Source organism: Anomaloglossus baeobatrachus, chromosome 11 (assembly GCF_048569485.1).
Source record: "Anomaloglossus baeobatrachus isolate aAnoBae1 chromosome 11, aAnoBae1.hap1, whole genome shotgun sequence".
Lineage (NCBI taxonomy): Eukaryota > Metazoa > Chordata > Amphibia > Anura > Aromobatidae > Anomaloglossus > Anomaloglossus baeobatrachus.
The window spans coordinates 117,656,494-117,678,139 of record NC_134363.1 but is presented as its reverse complement, the minus strand read 5'-3'; the positions used below and the strand labels follow the sequence as shown (position 1 = coordinate 117,678,139).

At 49.3% G+C, this 21,646-nt stretch overlaps 1 protein-coding gene across 1 annotated transcript in view; it reads left to right on the top strand.

Annotated features, from left to right (window-relative positions):
• The window catches only part of OAF (out at first homolog), a 42,877-nt gene extending 34,673 nt beyond the window's left edge, over positions 1–8,204 (top strand). The window contains exons 3-5 of the mRNA XM_075327112.1: positions 660–794; positions 4,311–4,491; positions 7,279–8,204. Of these exons, the coding sequence (XP_075183227.1) occupies positions 660–794; positions 4,311–4,491; positions 7,279–7,553 (591 nt within the window). The 3' untranslated portion in view covers positions 7,554–8,204. The remainder of the gene's footprint in view (positions 1–659; positions 795–4,310; positions 4,492–7,278) is intronic.
• Positions 8,205–21,646: the final 13,442 nt, after the last annotated feature.

Sequence of the window (21,646 nt, the reverse complement as noted above, 5' to 3'; positions counted from 1 at the left end):
TACGCTCTATAAAATTGACAGTTTTATTCATCTTTTATACTCATTCCAAAATGTTGTAGATCCGTGGTGGTCAGGGTATGAAAATCCACAACAGTTTTCTCAAAATTCTGTGCAAAAGAATGAAACGGATTCCTTCCTATATAAGGATATTTAAATAGCCATGTACTGACCCACAGACCTTCTTTGAATCCTTTCTCTGCTGTGTTCACGTGCATGGCCTGGGGACATCATCTTCATTTTTCTTCTTCTTTAAATCCGTCATACAGCTCCTGAGAAATTGGCCTTTTAATTTACTGCTAATTTTTGTATAATGCTTACCAATAGAGAATGGCCATCAGGATCCTCGGGGGAGTGTCTTTAGGCTCCTCTGCGGTATCACTCTATGATTGACACACCCTCAGTAAGGATCATAAAAATCAGCAAATAAAAAGGCCCACATCTCTGGAACCATATGGTGGATTTAAAAATGAAAAACCTGAATACTCAGAGGAACAGTGGGAATAAAGAAAGAGCACAAACTGTCCACTTTTGGTCTGGGGACCGGTATTCTTTAAAGGGAGTTTCACATAGTTTAAAAAGTAAAACAAACTTGTGAATGATAGTTACTCTTTTACATTTAAAAATCAAGAATCTGAGCAAAAATGTCATTGTCTTTTCAGGAGGTGAAGATTTTTCGGATCCTGATATTGGGGGAACTGGAGCGAGGACAAAGCCAATTTCAAGCTCTTTGTTTCATTACTCAACTGCAGAATAATGAGATCATCCCCAGCGAGTCAATGGCCAAGCTGCGACAGGTAAGGATATTAGCCTTGATGATGTAAGGGCACCACCTGCCTGGGTCGGAGGAGACTGGATTGCTCAGTCTAGTTATCGTTCCCTACCTGTGCTCAGGTATAATGCACAGGTTATGACCGGATCCCAGGAATACTACTTGACTCTGACTTCTATTTTTCCTTTATTTCTTTTTGTGACTTACAGCACTAATAAATGAAGTGTGATACAAGTATAAATGCCTATGAATGCAGCCTCTGTCAGGAAATTGTTCGTCTGGTAGTTGTGTGTGATGTCCTGATAAACGTTCTTAAAGGGGATGTCCAATTCTTGGACAATCCCTACTCATTCCCCTTGTTCACCACCATAAAAATAAATAAGCCTATACTGACCTCCGCTGCTATAACATACGAGCTAAGTATTAGCCATCAGGCGACTTCAATTTTCTGTTCATTTTAACTGTTGCATGGCTGCAATTAAGTACACCCTCCTTGATTTGTATGGTTTTATGTATCAGGACATAATATAAAATAAAATAAATCTAGTACTTTTTAAAATATCTTAAAATTAGGTCTTTACAATCTCAGAACAACAACACCTGAAGAGTTACACAATGAACAGTAAGTAGGTCAAAACCAGAGCGTGAAAAATTAAGTGCTCTTATCATTCCGGAGATTTTTATTTTCACCACTTTTCTTTACTGCAGAAACTCCAGTTTGGAAGCATTCATTTCTGCATAGCGCTCTTGGAGTTTATGCACACAATATCTTTTAGACGATGGCGCATCTACCGAGTTAATCTTTTAAAAAAAACTTCCGATTGTTGTGTTTTTCCTCAAGTGTTTTTTTTATTTTTTGTGGGTTTTTTTCTTTTACATTCTACACCACATCTTTTCCGCAGCGGCTTTGGCACAGGCACGTTTTTCGGAGTTCTTGTATGTATTAACAGTGAGCTGTTTTCAAGCGATATCCACCTGACACACACACACACACACACACACACACACACACACACACCTAACTTTTTTTTATCCTTGATATTGTGTTAACACATGCCTTCATGTTTCAGTCCAGCAAAATACCAAAACGTCTGCTTTTATAGAGTCAGTCACACTTGTTAATGAACAATTAGACCTTTCACTAGCACTACCTGTTTCCTACTTACCCCCTTAATTCCTTTGACAGCTATAAGGATGTACTTACAATGGGGAAAAAAGTATTTAGTCAGCCACCAATTGTGCAAGTTCTCCCACTTATAAAGATGAGATTTGCCTGTAATTGACATCATAAGTAGACCACACCTATGAGAGGCAAAATGAGAAAACAAATCCAGAAAATCACCGTGTCTGATTTGGCAAGATTGTTTTTTCAAATTATGGTGGAAAATAAGTATTTGGTCAATAACAAAAGTTCATCTCAATATTTTGTTATATATCCTTTGTTGGCAATGACAGAGGTCAAACGTTTTTTGTAAGTCTTTACAAGGTTGGCACACACTGTTGGTGGTATATTGGCCCATTCCTCCATGCAAATCTCCTCTAGAGCAGTGATGTTTTGGGCCTGACGCTGGCCAACACGGACTTTCAACTCCGTCCAAACATTTTCAGTGGGATTGAGATCTGGAGACTGGCTAGGTCACTCCAGGACCTTCATATGCTTCTTACGAAGACACTCCTTCGTTGCCCTGGTGGTGTGCTTGGGATCATTATCATGCTGAAAGACCCAGCCACATTCATTTTCAATGCCCTTGCTGATAGGAGGTTTGCACTCAAAATCTCACGATACATGGCCCCATTCATTCTTTCATGTACAAGGATCAGTTGTCCTGGTCCCTTTGCAGAGAAACAGCACCAAAGCATGATGTTACCTCTCCCATGCTTCACAGTAGGTATGGCGTTCTTTGGATGCAACTCTGCCTCGCCACTCTGCTAATCCCTTCACTGGCTTCCCATCGCCCAACGACTCCAGTTCAAAACATTAACCATGACATACAAAGCCATGCACAACCTGTCTCCTCCCTACATCTGTGACCTAGTCTCCCAGTACCTACCTGCACGCAACCTTAGATCCTCACAAGATCTCCTTCTCTGCTCCTCTCTTATCTCCTCTTCCCACAATCGTGTACAAGATTTCTCCCGTGCATCCCCCATACTCTGGAACGCTCTACCTCAGCACATCAGACTCTCCACTACCGTGGAAAGCTTCAAGAGGAACCTCAAGACCCACCTCTTCCAACAAGCCTACAACCTACAATAGCCCTCAGTCCAGTAGACCACTGCGCAACCAGCTCTGTCCTCACCTATTGTACCATCACCCATTCCCTGTAGACTGTGAGCCCTCACGGGCAGGGTCCTCTCTCCTCCTATACCAGTCTGTCTTGTACTGTTAATGATTGTTGTACGTATACCCTCTTTCACTTGTAAAGCGCCATGGAATAAATGGCGCTATAATAATAAATAATAATAATAATTCTGTCTCCTCCAAACATGACAAGTTGTGTTTCTACCAAACAGTTCTACTTTGGTTTCATCAGACCATATGACATTTTGCCAATACTCTTTTGGATAATCCAAATGCTCTCTAGCAAACTTCAGATGGGCCTGGAGAGGTACTATCTTAAGCAGGGGAACACGTAGTGTGTTACTGTTAGTAGTCTTTGTTACGGTGGTCCCAGCTATATGCATGTCATTCACTAGGTCCGCACATGTGGTTCTGGGATCTTTGCTCACCGTTCTTGTGATCATTTTGACCCCACGGGGTAAGATCTTGCGTGGAGCCCCAGATGGTGGGAGATTATCAGTGGTCTTGTACGTCTTATATTTTATTATTGCTCACACAGTTGATTTCATCACACCAAACTGCTTGCCTATTGCAGATTCAGTCTTCCCAGCCTGGTGTAGGGCTACAGTTTTGTTTCTGGTGTCCTTCGACAACTCGTTGGTCTTTGGAGTGTGACTGTTTGAGGTTGTGACAGGTGTCTTTTTACTTTTATACTGATAACAAATTGAAACAGGTGCCATTACTACAGGTAATGAGTGGAGGACAGAGGAGTCTCTTAAAGAAGAGGTTACAGTTCTGTGAGAGCCAGAAATCTTGCATGTGTTTAGATGACTAAATACTTATTTGCCACCATAATTTGCAAAAAAAAAAATCTTGCCAAATCGGACAAGTTGATTTTCTGGATTAGTTTTCTCATTTTGTCTCATAGTTGTGGTCTACCTATGCTGTCGATTATAGGCCTCTCTCATCTATTTAAGTGGGAGAACTTGCATAATTGGTGGCTGACTAAATACTTTTTTCCCCACTGTAATTTGTCCTATACTGCCTATGCATTGTGGCTTAGGTTTTGTTAACAAATGACATGGTGTGAGTTATTTATGTGATAGACCTTCTAAGGACCAGCGATTTATTTGTAATTGGCTGATACGTTAAACCATAACATTCAAAGAAATTGTACTTTCAGTTTTTCTCCTGACGGTATATAAAACTCTACACTGATATGAAAAGTTACCTTGCCTTACTCTCATTTCTTTCACATAGAAAAATCCACACACCGTGCGTCAGGCAGAAGACTTGAGAGGATTTGAGAATTTGCAGATGGACGTAGCTGTTAACTTTAGTAAAGGTATCCAGCTGAGCTCTCACATCCACAACATCTGCTCCGAGGCCAGAGAGGCAATCTACACACGGCAAGAAGATGTGAGGGCATGGCTAAAGAAAGGTAAGTCAAGGTTGGCTCATTACTTAAAGAGGTTGTCCACTACTTTAACATTGATGGCCTATCTTTAGGAAAGGTCTTCAATGTCTGATCAGCTGGGGTCCGATGCCCTGCACTGACACATATCAACTGTTCTCGGTGCTGGCAGCAGGAGACCGGAAATGCTCCATTCCAGAACTGCCCCATTTTTTGATAGCAGCAGCGCCCGGGTACTGCACATCCGCCTCCTATTCAGATCGATAGGAAGTGGGTGTGCAGTACCTGGCCGCTGCCATCAGAAGATGGGGCATTTCCGGCCTCCTGCTGCCAGCAACAGGAACTGCTGATCGGCGGGGGTGTAGGGTGTTGAACGCTGGCCTACCTTAAGGCAAGGCTATTAATGTTAAAGTAGTGGCCAACCTGTTTGCTTTCTTAAAATTTTTCATTTTGGATATTAGTTATTGCTTAGTGTGGAATTTTTGTCCTCTGGATCCTCCCTCTGTAATGCTGTGGATTACCTGCCTCTACGCCCATCTTCTTTGGTTGGACTCTTCTTATATCTGGCTTGTAAATGAATAAAAGACCAGGATGGCCTGGAGATAAACAGGGTGGCTAGGAAACTAGCTCCAGAAGTGGTCATTTTTATAGGATACACAAGGAGTTTGCTTAGCTGTAGTTTGAAATCTAAACCACAAAAGAGGAATTACATTTTCCTCAAATTCAGAAAAATTCACAGAAACAAAGGGCAACAGTGTTTACCTGCCCACGTCACAGAAAGAAATGCACTAACAGGATCCAGCAAAACCCCATAATAAAGATGGAGGCACAGGTGCAAAACACTGATGGAGTAACCACTCATAAACTACCAATCTATGGAGGGGATGGATTGCTTAGTGTTACATTTGCACACAAATGGCTTGTATAGGGCGCCATTCACACATGTAGGTGCACAGTGTTCGTCTTACTTGCCTATTGATGATGCCCATATTAGTAGAGTAGGCTACATAAGTGCATCACATAGGAATGGAGAGCCTAGTTTACAAGGGCTACACAAATACATCTGGCTGTATCCTGTATAACGATAAGTGCAAATGCTAAAAAAAAAAACTAAATAAATATATATATATATATATATATATATATATATATATATATATATATATATATATATGTATGTATTAGTTGATATTTTGGCCAAAATACGATGCTCGCAACCCAACGTCAAGGGTCCTCATTTCTTGCCAGTCCCTAAAGTAAACTTAAAAGTTAAACCATAAAAAAGAGTAATTTAAAGTTTACCCAAAATTTTTGAAAAATTCACAGAAACAAAGGGCAACAGTGTTTACTTGCAGGATGCAGCAAGACATGAGGACTTTTGACGTTGGGCTGTGAGAATCCATATTTTGGACAAAATATCAACATATATAAATATATAATTTTTTTATTAACTTATATCTTTATACAGGATGCAGCCAGGCCCATTAATGTAGGCCTTGTAAACTAGGGTCTCCGTTCCTGTGTAGTGCGGTTATATAGTGCTAGGCAGCCCGCCTAGTCTAATAGTATGGGTGTCATCAATAGGCTGTAAGCTGGACACTGTGCACCTATGTGTGAACAGTGCCCTATACTCGCCATTTGTGTGCAATTTTAATACTAAGCAATCACCCCCTCCTGGGAGTGGCAAGTGTGAGTGGTTGCTCAATCAGTGTTTTGCATCTGTTGCTTCCTTCTTTATAAGGCTAGGTTCACATTTTTGTTGTTTTGCATCAGTCACATGCGTTGCTTGACGCTTGTGACTGATGCGTTGTACAACTGATGACAAGAATAGAATTCATTGTCTGATTCCGTTGTAAAACGTGAGAGAGAGCGATCAGCTGATCGTTCACAATAGCCGGCCGCCGGGTGATCAGCTGATCGCTCTCATTAGCCGGCCGCCGGGTGAGCAACTTATTGCTCTCATTAGCCGGCCGCTGGGAGATAAGCTGTTCGCTCACATTAGCCGGCCGCCGGGCGATCAGCTGATCGCTCACAGAAGGCGGCCGCCGGGCGATCAGCTGATCGCTCACAGAAGGCGGCTGCCGGGCAATCAGCTGATCGCTCACAGTAGGCTGCCGGGCGATCAGCTGATCGTTTGGCCACCAAGAGAGAGCATGCACAGCGGAATCAAAAGGATTCCGTTGGTCAAAAAACATTACATGCTGCGTTCCTGTCGCCCGACGGTCAGTTGTTCCACAACTGATCAGTCGGAAGGAGGATGCAACGCAGCGTCATCAGTCACAATCCGTCGCTCATACAAGTCTATGGGAACAACGGAATCCGCCAAACGGATTCCGTTGTTTACCAGAGCCGCGGATTGTGACTGATACAAATTGACGGAAATGTGAACCTAGCCTTAGTGGGTTTTGCTACATCTTGCGAGTGCATTTGATTCTTTGGCCTGAGCAGATAAATAATGTTGCCCTTTGTTTCTGAGAATTTAGCTGTAGTTTAATGAATATCGTAACTTCAATTTTACATAGTGTCGAAATGATGGGATATTTTTTTTTCTCCTTTTAGATCTGAGGATGGAGGTGTCCCCTAAAAATGCTGACACATTTACTAGTAGATTAGCCTGAAATGTGCCTGTAGGATCCATAACTAAGATTTATGACTGATATGTCCCATACTGACACCTAAAGTATAGAAAATTGCACATACCCTCCCCAATCTCCTCGGCATAGCTAAGATCTAAGGTAGACTGCATGATGTATTGTGGGGAATCAAGTGAAGCTGAAAATGTGTTCACCTCTTTTCCTCTTTCTTCCCTGTAAGGTGTGGATGGCTCCATGTTTGAGGTCCTTCCTCAGTCGTCCTCTTTGCCCGTCCTGTACCCCTGCAAGGTCTGCTCTCATGATTGGAAATCCTGCATCTGCTCATATCGCCTAAGTCTGGAATGGATTCCCTGTAGCCTAAAATACTGCAAAACTAGGGATTCATCCGGGAAGACTACGTCTTACAAGTGCGGCATTCGCAGCTGCCAAAAAGGATACATCTTTCACTTTTATGTGACCCAGAAGCAGCTTTGCCTGTGGGATGAAGAGACCTAGACACGACTGCTGCGAGGATGTCTATACACCAGCGTGCCCATGAATGAAATAGGACCACAACTTCTTCAGATCCAGCAACTACATTTGCCTTAAAGACTTTTTGATACTGTGAAGTTTTAGGATCTTCTAAGAAGTAGATCTCCGCACATCTACCTTACATTTAGCTTTTCTCTTATTGTTGAGAAGATGCAGGCGTATCCATATTAATTGCACAATGACTGGACCTTTTCAGCACTCCTATGTGCCTTACCATGAATATGATTTATTTTTCTTAAACCCCAGAAGAAGTAAAAGTATACCAAGTGTAGGTCTCCAATAGGACATTATGGAGAAAACCAGTATTAAAGGAACTGTGAACATCTGGGAATTATTTAACCCTTCCTTTATCAGAAGGGCCAGTCATCTATTTTTTTTTATTTTTCTTACATGAATTCTTGCTGGTCCTTGTGGCATCAAGGGGTTAAATGTCACAGATTCTCCGTGTGCCTTCTTCACTCTATATAATGTATTTTAATATAGTTCTGATATTTTTGTATGAAGATGCCTTTTTCTTTTTTTTTTTTTTTTTTTGTATCAGGTCCAGAAAAGAGAACCTTGTGAACAAAGTATTTATCATTTGTATGAGAAATAAAGTGATTTTTAAAATTGCAATTTACTTCCCTTTCTAGAAGAAATCTGCTCAAATGCATTCATGGTGATGCATTGCTCGCGTTTACCATCATTGTATGTGTTATATTGGGCCATTTTCTTAGCAGATTATTGGATGATGTAGAGCAGTTAAAGATTTGAGCAATGGTTTTGTAGATTTGTGCCCCTACCAGCGGATCTGAGCAATTTGTGACACCCTCCACCCCCAGGTGTTGACATCTGCACTCAGGTTAGATCTGCACCTGCAGTACGGAGGTAGGCATTTTTAGGATTCCTACTACTGTTTCCCCAAAAATAAGACTTACCCTGAGAATAAGCCCTAGCATAATTTTACAGGATTTTTAGAGAATGCTTAAAATATCCCTAGTTACAGTCAGGGCCAGCTTTTTCTTTTGGGGGGGGGAGGAGTCAAACTGCACAATTTTTCAGGGCCCCACTCTCTTAGGAACTCCATTTGTATTCCAAGGTTTAAGATAGTTTGACCTTTGATGACCAAAGGTCTCTTAATTGCAAGAGTCTAAACTGTAAAACTAAAAACTTAACAGGAGACACGCTAGTATGCAGCACTGGCATTAGGGGGAAAGGAGAGTAAACCGGGCAATGTTACAGGGCCCCCATTTTCCTAAGGGCCCGATGTTTATATCCTGATAACACTGCTTCAGGACCTTTGTGACATCACGTCATGTGACCAAAGGTCTCTTAATTGCAGGAGTCTAAGCTAAAGAGACAGGCTGGAGTGTATGGAGAGAGGATTGATAGAGTAGAGCAGGGGTCTCAAACTCAGGTGGGTGTATGGGCCGCATATAGAAAAGAAAAAAATTGAGGGGCCGCATTCTTTGCAGGACAAAGTGACATCTTTAATGAATCCATAGTTTTTTTTTTCTATACACCTTTGGGTCACTTTTTTGAACATTTTTTGCTTATTATAACGAACCTGCACCTTATTGTTTAGTTAAATTTCTCTCTCTCTCTCTCTCTCTCTCTCTCTCTCTGTCTCTCATAGATATCTATCTATCTATCTATATATATATATATCTATATATATATAATTGCCTTATTCTGTCTGTCTGTCTGTCTGTCTGTCTGTCTGTCTGTCTGTCTGTCTGTCTGTCTGTCTGTCTGTCTGTCTGTCTGTCTGTCTGTCTGTCTGTCTGTCTGTCTGTCTTGCTCCAAAATTGTGTCCTTATGGGGACACAAAGCTGATTGGCCGCTGGGCTCGCCATGGCTCCGCCCCCCCGCACGGATTGGCCGCTCGCCCAGGCTGCGCCCCCACACGGATTGGCCGGCTGCTCGCCCAGGCTCCGCCCCCCCACAGATTGGCCTCTCGCCCCGGCACCCTGCAGGCACTGGCAACTCGGCCACGCCCCGCCCCCCTCACGCAATGCACGCTAGCTCTGGCCCCGCCCCCCCACGCATTCCCCGAACCGACACGGTCACGGAGCCACGACTACCAGGTGAGTACTGTACCCCTGGGAGCCCACATCAGCGTACGCCGCCAAACCAGCCGACACATACCCTCGCATTGCTGGGACTGGCCGGCGTATGCTGGTGTGGGCTCTCGTGCGAGCGGGGGACGAGATACGCTGGTAACCATGGTAGCATAGTTACCAGCGCATCAAGGTCCTGCAGCGGCGGAAAATACACACACACACACACATAACAGCACACACACATACACACACACACACACACATCAGATCACACTCACTCTCACACACACCTCACACACATCACATCGCATCCACACATCAAGGTCCTGCAGCGGCGGAACATACACACATACACACATCAGATCACACTCACTCTCACACACACATCACACACACACATACACACACACATCAGATCACACTCACTCTCACACACACATCACACACATCACACACACACATCACACACACATCACATCGCATCCACATACTCACAACATCCTGGGATATCGCTTGCTTCTCGGCGGCGATACTGTGCTGTGAGCTTCCAGGACCTGCCGGAGGATCACATGGCCAGAAGCATGTGGTATCTCCGGATGTTGTTAGTATGAGCGCGTATGTGCAATATCGTCAATGTGTGTGTGCGTGAGTGTATGCGATCGGGTGTGTGTGAGTGTATGCGATCGTGTGTGTGTGTCAGTGTATGCGATCGGGTGTGTGTGAGTGTATGCGATCGGGTGTGTGTGAGTGTATGCGATCGGGTGTGTGGGTGTGTGTGAGTGTATGCGATCGGATCTGTGAGTGTCGGCAGAGGAGCACGGCGTGCTGGAGGAGGCTGGGAGGAGAGAGGCTGATCCTGGGGAAGGCTGGGATGGGGAGGCTGAGAGAAGAGAGGCTGATGCTGGGGGAGGCTGAGGCTGGGGTAGGCTGGGAGGAGAGAGGCTGATGCTGGGGACCGAAAAGGCTGATGCTGGGAGGAGACAGACTGATGCTGGGGGAGGCTGAGGCTGGGGTAGGCTGGGAGGAGAGAGGCTGATGCTGGGAGGAGAGAGGCTGATGCTGGGGGAGGCTGAGGCTGGGGTAGGCTGGGAGGAGAGAGGCTGATGCTGGGAGGAGAGAGGCTGATGCTGGGGGAGGCTGATGCTGGGGGAGGCTGAGGCTGGGGTAGGCTGGGAGGAGAGGCTGATGCTGGGGACAGAAAAGGCTGATGCTGGGAGGAGAGAGGCTGATGCTGGGGGAGGCTGAGGCTGGGGTAGGCTGGGAGGAGAGAGGCTGATGCTGGGAGGAGAGAGGCTGATGCTGGGAGGAGAGAGGCTGATGTTGGGAGGAGAGAGGCTGATGCTGGGGACAGAAAAGGCTGATGCTGGGATGAGAGAGGCTGATGCTGGGGACAGAGAGGCTGATGCTGGGATGAGAGAGGCTGATGCTGGGGACAGAGAGGCTGATGCTGGGGACAGAGAGGCTGATGCTGGGGACAGAGAGGCTGATGCTGGGGACAGAGAGGCTGATGCTGGGGACAGAGAGGCTGATGCTGGGGACAGAGAGGCTGATGCTGGGGACAGAGAGGCTGATGCTGGGGACAGAGAGGCTGATGCTGGGAGGAGAGAGGCTGATGCTGCGGGTAGAGAGGCTGATGCTGCGGGAGGAGAGAGGCTGATGCGGGCAGAGAGGCTGATGCTGCGGGCAGAGAGGCTGATGCTGGTGCAGCATGGGGGATGGAGCACGATGGGGAGTGCGCAGCATGGCAGATGGAGCACGTTTGGGAGTGCGCAGCATGGCGGATGGAGCACGTTTGGGAGTGCGCAGCATGGCGGATGGAGCACGTTTGGGAGTGCGCAGCATGGCGGATGGACCACGTTTGGGAGTGCGCAGCATGGCGGATGGAGCACGTTTGGGAGTGCGCAGCATGGCGGATGGATCACGTTTGGGAGTGCGCAGCATGGCGGATGGACCACGTTTGGGAGTGCGCAGCATAGCGGATGGAGCACGTTTGGGAGTGCGCAGCATGGCGGATGGAGCACGTTTGGGAGTGCGCAGCATGGCGGATGGAGCACGTTTGGGAGTGCGCAGCATGGCGGATGGAGCACGTTGGGGAGTATGCAGCATGATGGGGAGTGCGCAGCATGGCGGATGGACCACGTTTGGGAGTGCGCAGCATGGCGGATGGAGCACGTTTGGGAGTGCGCAGCATGGCGGATGGAGCACGTTTGGGAGTGCGCAGCATGGGAGATGGAGCACGATGGGGGGTGCGCAGCATAGGGGATGGAGCACGATGGGGAGTGCGCTGCATGGGGGATGGAGCACGATGGGGAGTGCAGAGTATGGCGGATGGAGCACGTTTGGGAGTGCGCAGCATAGCGGATGGAGCACGTTTGGGAGTGCGCAGCATGGCGGATGGACCACGTTTGGGAGTGCGCAGCATGGCGGATGGAGCACGTTTGGGAGCGCACAGCATGGGAGAGGGAGCACGATGGTGGGTGCGCAGCATAGGGGATGGAGCACGATGGGGAGTGCGCTGCATGGGGGATGGAGCACGATGGGAAGTGCACACCTCCCCCCAACACACACACACACACACACGCGCACTGCACAACACACCACACACACACTGGGAACCACAAACAACTGCCCTACACAGACACCCACACACAGACAACATGCACACACACAACACCCAACACACAAACACCGCGGCACACACAAATATACGCACATACCGCACAACACACACATTGCACAAAACATACCTCCCCCCAAAACACACCACACACACACAAACCGCGCAACACACACAACGCTACAGACACACAGCGCTCCACAAACAACGCAACACACGCAACACACATACAACACCGCTCTCACCCCCCGTCGCACCCAGACAACACCCAGAACATGTACAGCACCCTAACTACACACAACAACATCTATATCTATATATATATATATATATATATATATATATATATATATATATATATATATAATATAGAACAAAAATCATACATGAACTACACAATATGTAAATTCTAGAATACCCGATGCGTAGAATCGGGCCACCTTCTAGTATATATATATTTGCCTTATTCTGTCTGTCTGTCTGTCTTGCTCCAAAATTGTGTCCTTACGGTGACACAAAGCTGATTGGCCGCTGGGCTCGCCATGGCCCCGCCCCCCCACACGGATTGGCCGCTCGCCTCACCTTGCTCCAAAATTGTGTCCTTATGGTGACACAAAGCTGATTGGCCGCTGGGCTCGCCATGGCCCCGCCCCCCCGCACGGATTGGCCACTCGCCTCGGCTCCGCCCCCCCACGGATTGGTTGCTCGCCTCGGCCTGGCCCCGCCCTCCGCATGGATTGCCCGCTCGCCTCGGCCCTCCGCACGCATCGCCAGACATAACCTTGCGCTGCTGGGATCGTGACGGACCCGGTGTACGCTGGTAACCATTATACACATCGGGTAACTAAGGTCCCTTGGTTACCCGTTACCAGTGTACACCGGCTCCTTCACGATCCCAGCAGCGCCAGACATAACCTTGCGATGCTGGGATCGTGACGGAGCCGGTGAACGCTGGTAACCATTATACACATCGGGTAACTAAGGTCCCTTACTTACCCGATGTGTATCATAGTTACCAGCGTACACCGGCTCCCGGTACACATGTGCAGGGAGCCGGCATTATACTCCTCTCCCCCCAGGACTACTCCTCCTATTATAGTCCTCCTAATATACTCCTCTCTGAGTATAATAGGAGAACTATTATAGCATGGGGGATGGAGCACGATGGGGTGCACAGCATGGGGGATGTAGCACGATGGGGGGTGCGCAGCATGGGGGATGTAGCACGATGGGGAGTGCGCAGCATGGGGGATGGAGCACGATGGGGAGTGTGCAGCATGGGGGATGGAGCACGATGGGGGGTGCGCAGCATGGGGGATGGAGCACGATGGGGGGTGCGCAGCATGGGGGATGGAGCACGATGGGGGGTGCGCAACATGGGGAAAGAAGCACGATGGGGAGTGCGCAGCATGGAGGATGGAGCACAATGGGGAGTGCACAGCATGGGGGATGGAGCACGATGGGAAGTGCGCAGCATGGGGGATGGAGCACGATGGGGGTGCGCAGCATGGGGGATGGAGCACGATGGGGAGTGCGCAGCATGGGGGATGGAGCACGATGGGGAGTGCGTAGCATGGGGGATGGATCACGATGGGGGGTGCGCAGCATGGGGGATGGAGCACAATGGGTGGTGCGCAGCATCGGGGATGGAGCACGATGGGGAATGCGCAGCATAGGGGATGGAGCACGATGGGGGTTGAGCAGCATAGGGGATGGAGCACGATGGGGGTTGAGCAGCATGGGGGATGGAGCACGATGGGGGGTGCGCAGCATGTGGGATGGGGCACGATGGGGGATGCGCAGCATGGGGGATGGAGCACGATAGGAGGTGCACACCTCCCCCCAACACACACACACACACAACACACCACACACACACTGGGAACCTCAAACACCGCCCTACACAGACACTCGCACACACAGACAACGCCGCACACACACAACACCCAACACACAAACACCGCGGCACACACAAATATACGCACATACCGCACAACACACACATTGCACAAAACATACCTCCCCCCAAAACACACCACACCCACACAAACCGCGCAACACACACACACACAACGCGACAGACACACAGCGCTCCACAAACAACGCAACACACGCAACACACATACAACACCGCTCTCACCCCCCGCCACACCCAGACAACACCCAGAACATGTACAGCGCCCTACATAAACACTTGGTAACTACACACAACAACATATATATATATATATATATATATATATATATATATATAATGTGTGTGTGTATATATATATATATATAACAAAAATCATACATGAACTACACAATACGTAAATTCTAGAATACCCGATGCGTAGAATCGGGCCACCTTCTAGTGTGTGTATATATATATATATATATATATATATATATAAGCATTTTTAATGGTGCAAACAAAAATGTCATGCTTTTTCTTTTGAATTTTATCACCTTATTAGTAATCTTAGCCAACATATTGTAGTAATGTCCCCCATCCTTGTGGTATTGTGCTCAGTAATATTGTGCCCATCCTTGTAGTATTGTGCCCATCCTTGTGCCCTGTAGTATTGTTCCCATCCTTGTGGTATTGTCCCCAGTAGTATTGTGCCTATCCTTGCACCCTGGGGAGGCTGGAGAAGAGCGCACAAAAGAGGCCTGGGGAGGCTGGTGAAGACTGCACAGAGGCCCGGGGACGCTGAAGAGCAGCACACAGAGGCCTGAGGAGGCTGGAGAGGCGTGCAAATAAGTGGCCTGGGGAGGCTGGAGAGGAGAAGACAGAGGCCTGGGGAGGATGGAGAGAAGCGCACAGAAGAGGCTTGGAGAGGATGGAGAGGGGCACACACAGTCCTGGGGAGGCTACAGTAGCTGACACAGCTCTGATGAGGCTGGAGAGAAGCGCACAAAAGAGGCCTATGGAGGCTGGAGAGGAATGCACAGAGGCCTGGGGAAACTACAGTAGATCACCCAGGCCCAAGGAGGCTGATGAAAAGTGCGCAAAAAAGGTCTGAGGAGGCTGGAGAGAAGCGTACAAATGAGGCTTGGGAAGGCTGGAGAGCAGCGCACAAAGGCCTAGAAAGGCTGGAGGGGCACACCGTCCTGGGGAGGTTACAGTAACTCACACAGCCCTGTGGAGGCTCGGGAGGAGCGCACAGAAGTGGCCTGGGGAGGCTGAAGAGGGGCGCACAGAGGCCTAGGGAGGCTGGAGATGAGCGCACAAAAGAGATCTGAGGGGGCTGGAGAGAAGCATGCAAATGCGGCTTGGGATTGTTGAAGAGGAGGGCACAAAGACCTGGAAAGGCTGGAGGGGCACACAGTCCTTGGAGGTTACAGTAACTCACACAGCCCTGTGGAGGCCAGGGAGGAGCGCACAGAAGTGGCCTAGGGAGGCTAGAGAGGAGCGCACAAAAGTGGCATGGTTAGGCTGGAGAGGAGTGTACAGAAGAGACCTGGGGAGGCTGGAGAGGGGCGCACAGAGGCCTGGGAAGGCTGGAGAAGAGTGCAGAGGCCTTGATAGGGGTGCTGAAAGGCCTGTGGAGGCTGGGGAGAAGTGCACAGAAGAGGCCTGGAGAGGAGTACAGAGGCCTGGAGAAGCTGGAGAGGAGCGCACAGAGGCTTACAGAGAGGCGCATAGAGGCCTTAGGAGGGTAGAGAGGGGTGCTCAGAGGCATGGGGAGGCTGGAGAGGAACGTACAGAGGCATGGGGAGGCTGAGGAAGCTAGAGAGGAGCGCACAGAAGAGGCCTGGAGAGGAATGCACAGAGGCCTGGGGAAACTACAGTAGCTCACCCAGACCCAAGGAGGCTAATGAAAAGTGCACAGAAGAGTCCTGGGGAGGCTGGAGAAGAGTGCAGAGGCCTTGAGAGGGGTGCTCAAAGGCCTGGGGAGGTTGGAGAGGAGCATACAGAGGCCTTAGGAGGCTGGAGAGGAGCATACAGAGTCTTGGGGAAGCTGGAAAGGAGCGCAGAGGCCTGGGGAGGTTGATGAAAAGTGTACAGAAGAGGCCTGGGGAGGCTGAAGAGGAGCGCACAAAAGAGGTCTGAAGAGGCTGGAGAGAAGCGTACAAACGAGGCTTGGGAAGGCTGGAGAGGCGCGCACAAAGGCCTATGAAGGCTAGAGGGGCACACAGTCCTAGGGAGGTTACAGTAACTCACACAGCCCTGTGGAGGCTCGGGAGGAGCACTCAGAAGATGCCTGGGGAGCCTGGAAAGGTGCGCACAGAAGTGGCCTAGGGAGGCTAGAGAGGAGCACACAGAAGTGGCCTGGGGAGGCTAGAGAGGAGCACACAGAAGTGGCCTGGGGAGGCTGGAGAGGAGCGCAGAAGCCTTGACAGGGGCGCACAGAGGCCTGGGAGGCTGAAAAGGGGTGCTCAAAGGCCTGGGGATGTTGGAGAGGAGCATACAGAGGCTTGGGGAAGCTGGAGAGGAGCACAGAGGCCTGGGGAGGCTGATAAAGAGTGCACAGAAGAGGACTGGAGAGGCTGGAGAGGAGCATACAGAGGCCTGAGGAGGCTGGAGAGGAGTGCACAGAGGCCTGGGGAAGATGGAGAGGAGTGCACAGAAGAGGCCTGGGGAGGCTGAAGAGGAGCGCACAGAAGGGGCCTTGGGTAGCTGAAGAGGAACGCACAGAAGAGGCCTTGGGAGGCTGAAGAGGAGCGCACAGAAGAAGCCTTGGGAGGCTGAAGAGGAGCGCACAGAAGAGGCCTTGGGAGGCTGAAGAGGAGCGCACAGAAGAGGCCTGGGGAGGCAGAAGAGGACTGGAGAGGAGCGCACAGAGGCCTGAGGAGGCTGAAGAGGAGCACACAGAGGCCTGAGGAGGCTGGAGAGGGGCGATCAGAGGCCTGGGGAGGCTGGAGAGGGGCGATCAGAGGCCTGGGGAGGCTGGAGAGGGGCGATCAGAGGCCTGGGGAGGCTGGAGATGAGCGTACAGAGGCCTGGGGAGGCTGGAGATGAGCACACAAAATAGAAGATGCCTTGGGAGCCTGGAGAGGAGAGCACAGAGGTCTGGGGAGGATGGAGAGCAGAGCACAGAAGAGGCCTGGGTAGACTGGAGAGGAGTGCACAGAAGAGGCCTGGGGAGGATGGAGAGGAGCACACAGAAGAGGCCTAGGGAGGCTGAAGAGGAACGCACAGAAGAGGCCTAGGGAGGCTGAAGAGCAATGCACAGAAGCGATCTGGGGAGGCAGGAAAAGAGCACGCAGAAGAGGCCTGGGGAGGCTGGAAAGGAGCATACAGAAGAAGCCTGGGGAGGCTGGAGAGGTGCATACAGAGGCCTGGGGAGGCTGGAAAGGAGCGCACAGAAGCCTAGGGAGGCTGGAAAGGGGCGCACAGAGGCCTAGGGAGGCTGGAGGGGCACACACAGTCCTGGGGAGGTTACAGTAGCTAACACAGCCCTGAGGAGGCTGGAGAGGAGCGCACAGAAGAGGCCTGTGAAGGCTGGGAAGACTGGAGCATACAGAGGCCTGGGGAGGCTGGAGAGGAGCACACACATTCCTGGGGAGACTGGAAAGGAGTGCACAGAAGCCTATGGAGGTTGGAGAGGAGCGCATAGAGGCCTGAGAGGAGTGCACAGAGGCCTGAGGAGACTTAAGGGGCATACACAGCTCTGGGGAGGCTACAATACCTCACACAGCCCTGGGGAGGCTGTAGAGGAACAAACAGAGGCTTGGGGAAGCTGGAGAGGAGCGCAGAGAGGCCTGGGGAGGCTGGAGGGGCACACATAGGCCTGGAGAGGCTGGAGGGGCACACATAGCCCTGGGGAGGCTACAGTAGCTCACACAACCCAGGGGAAGCTGAAGAGGAGCGCACAGAGACCTAGGTAGGCTGCAATGGCTCACACACCCCTAGGGAGGCTGGAGAGAAGTTCAGAGACCTGGGGAGGCCAGAGAGGAGTGCACAGGGGCCTGGTGAGGCTGGAAAGGAGCACACAGAGGCCTTAGGAGACTGGTGAGAAATGCACAGAGGTCTGGGGAGGCTAGAGAGGAGCGCACAGAGGCCTGGGGAGACTGGAGAGGAGCACTTGAAAACCAGAATTATATACTCTCTAAAACGTAACATTTATTTTATCATTAAAATACTAAGCCAATACTGAAAAAATGGAATAATATCCAAATATATCAAAAGAGGACATCAACAAGTCGTGATTTGTGATAATTCAGTGAAGTCCTAATATAGGTCAGTGGGCAAGGGGTGTACACCACCTGTTGCGTTAACGGGTATATTAATGATGAACTAAGGGGATCTAAAAGTTCCCTGATGTTCACCCTACCTGGCAACGGAGGTCAAAAACACCTTAATTTTTTGGGTGCCCCCCGTTCCTCGGCGGCTAGCCCTAATTGCCCCTGTCACTATAAATGATCTTATCCCACCACCAGGTGCAATGTGCTGGAGTGCAGACTCAGTCATGTGTCATGGTCAAATAATTGGTAATAAAAGGTTATACCCAAATTTCATGTAAATACTTGAAATTTCAATTCTCAGTTTCTAAATTAACCTATATGGCTATGCAACTGGGAACATGCATGAAATAAAGGGTCTACTCAAAAGATGATGGACATGTGGTCCTAGTACTTATCCTGCCAGGACTAGCTTGATCCCGACGCGTTTCCCCCCAACGTCTTGGGGTTCATCTGGGGATATCGATAAATCAGAATATCTCTAGTTAGTTTGGGCCATCAATCTCCTCATCATTTCTTAATATCCATGAATTAAGAGTTCTGTATAGTCCTTATGTGGATCTAGTTGATGTTCTGTATCCCCCCGTCAGATGTTGTATGTACAGTGAAGCCTCCTCCCAGCAGCAATACTGTGGAAGGCTCTGTAGCCAGTGAGTGCCTGTAGTGGCAGCGTTTCACTGCTGCATCAGATCCATAACAGACTGGAGAGGAGCCCACAGAAGAGTCCTGGGGAGGCTGGAGAGGAGCGCACACAGGCCTGTGGGCACAAACAAACCTGGAAGACGCTGGGGCAACCGCTCCTCTTCTATGTGATGAAAGCACATTGGAAGCTTACCCCGCCCACAAAGTATGTCCTTCAGTGTATGCATCGTTGAGCCTAGAGAGTATGGGCTCCTTCCAGGTTGGTTTAAAGGGCCAGCAGGTAGCAAGACATGGCTGCCGCCTGAGCACAGCGGCCAGTGGGAATCTGCCTGGCGGCCGCAGGAAAGGTCATCGCGGACCGTATACTGCCTGCGGGCCTGAGGTTCCCCACCCTTGGTCTATATGTAGAGAAATGTAAGCCATTACCTCTGACCGATCTGTCTGCCGCCCATCATGCATGAGCTGAGAATACGTTAGTCCGACGTCAACCTAAGGCTTCGTTCACACATATCTTTGTCTTACCTGTGCTGTTATCACTAGAGATGAGCCACCCCCCTAGAGTTCGAGTTCAGTTCGGTTCGTCGAACGGTGCCCCGTTCAACGAACCGTTCGACGAACCTCTCGAACCCCATTGAAAACAATCGGAGGCAATCACAAACACCTAAAAACACCTGGAAAACACTCTCAAAGTTGTCCAAAAGGTGCCAAACAACTCCCAAGACAACACAAACACAAGGGAAAGTGACAAGGACAAATACCCATGCGAAAACTAATCAGCTGGACGAGGAAAAAGAGGAGGAGACACAGATATAGGCATGGCATGCCCTTCTAAAATCATGTAAAACACCGCAAGGAGACTCCAAGCATAGTCTCCCTTTTTTCTAAAAATTGGGCCACACAGACACCCCTTCAGTGGCAGCACTTGTGCCCTAGTTGCAAACAGGATGTTTTGATTTGCATCAAGCACATTCCAAAATACGCCAGCTTTAACTGTCCCCAGGATGACACCGGGGTAGGTAGCACAGTCCTTGCTGAACCAACACTTGGTCTTCTTGGCTCATTTTTAAAAACACAGCAAGCGGACTCCAAGCAGAGTCTCCCTTTTTCCCAAAAATTGGGCCACAGACACCACTTCAGTGGCAGCACTTGTGCCCCAGTTGCAAACAGGATGTTTTGATTTGCATCAAGCACATTACAAAATACGCCAGCTTTACCTGTCCCCAGGATGACACCGGGGTAGGTAGCAAAGTCTTTGCTGATCCCAGATCTGTTCATCTTGGATCATTTTTAAAAACAACGCAAGGATAACTCCAAGCAGAGTCTCCCTTTTTCCAAAAATTGGGCCACACAGACACGCCTTCAGTAGCAGCACTTGTGCCCCAGTTGCAAACTTGACAGGTAGATTTGCATCAAGCACATTCAAAAATACGCAAGCCTTAACTGTCCCCAGGATGACACCGGGGTAGGTAGCAAAGTCTTTGCTGAACCATGACTTGTTCATCTTGGCTCAGTTTTAAAAACCACAGCAAGGGTTAGGCTATGTGCGCACGTTGCGTACAAGCCCTGCAGAAATTTCTGCAGCGATCTGAAGAGCACATGTGCGCTTTAGATCGCTGCAGAAATGTCCGTAGTGAGCGCCGATTCCATGCGCTCTGCCTGCAGCTCCTGCCATAGACAGAGCAGGAGCTGCCGGCAAAGCGCAGGAAAGAAGTGACATGTCACTTCTTTTTGCGCAGCGCTTCGGCAGTAGCCGAAGCGCTGCGCTCTTAAACGCCACGTGCGCACGGCCCCTGCACAGTCTCCATAGACTGTGCAGGGGACGCAGGACGCATGCAGTTACGCTGCGCTACAAAGCGCAGCGTAACTGCATGTTTTTACGCGACGTGCGCACATAGCCTAACTCCAAGCAGAGTCTCCCTTTTTTCCAAAAATTGTGCCACAGACACCACTTCAGTGGCAGCACTTGTGCCCCAGTTGCAAACAGGTTGTTTTGATTTGCATCAAGCACATTACAAAATACGCCAGCCTTAGCTGTCGCCCGCATGACACCGGGGAAGGTCTAGCAAAGTCTTTGCTGATCCCAGATCTGTTCATCTTGGATCATTTTTAAAAACAACGCAAGGGTTACTCCAAGCAGAGTCTCCTTTTTTTCCAAAAATTGGGCCACACAGACACCCCTTCAGTGGCAGCACTTGTGCCCCAGTTGCAAACTTGACAGGTACATTTGCATCAAGCACATTCCAAATCCACAAGCCTTTACTCTCCCCAGGATGACACAGGGGTAGTAAAGTCCTTGCGGATCCATGACTTGTTCATTTTGATGAACGTTAGTCTGTCCACACTGTCACTGGACAGACGCGTGCGCTTATCTGTCAGCACACACCCAGCAGCACTGAAGACACGTTCAGAGACAACGATGGCAGCTGGACACGACAAGATCTCCAAGGCGTAAGTGGCGAGCTCAGGCCAATTTTCAAGATTTGATGCCCAAAATGAGCAAGGCTACAGTTGCAAAGTCATGGCATCGATGTTCATTTGGAGATACTCCTGTATCATCCTCTCCAGCCGTTAACTAATGTGTCAGA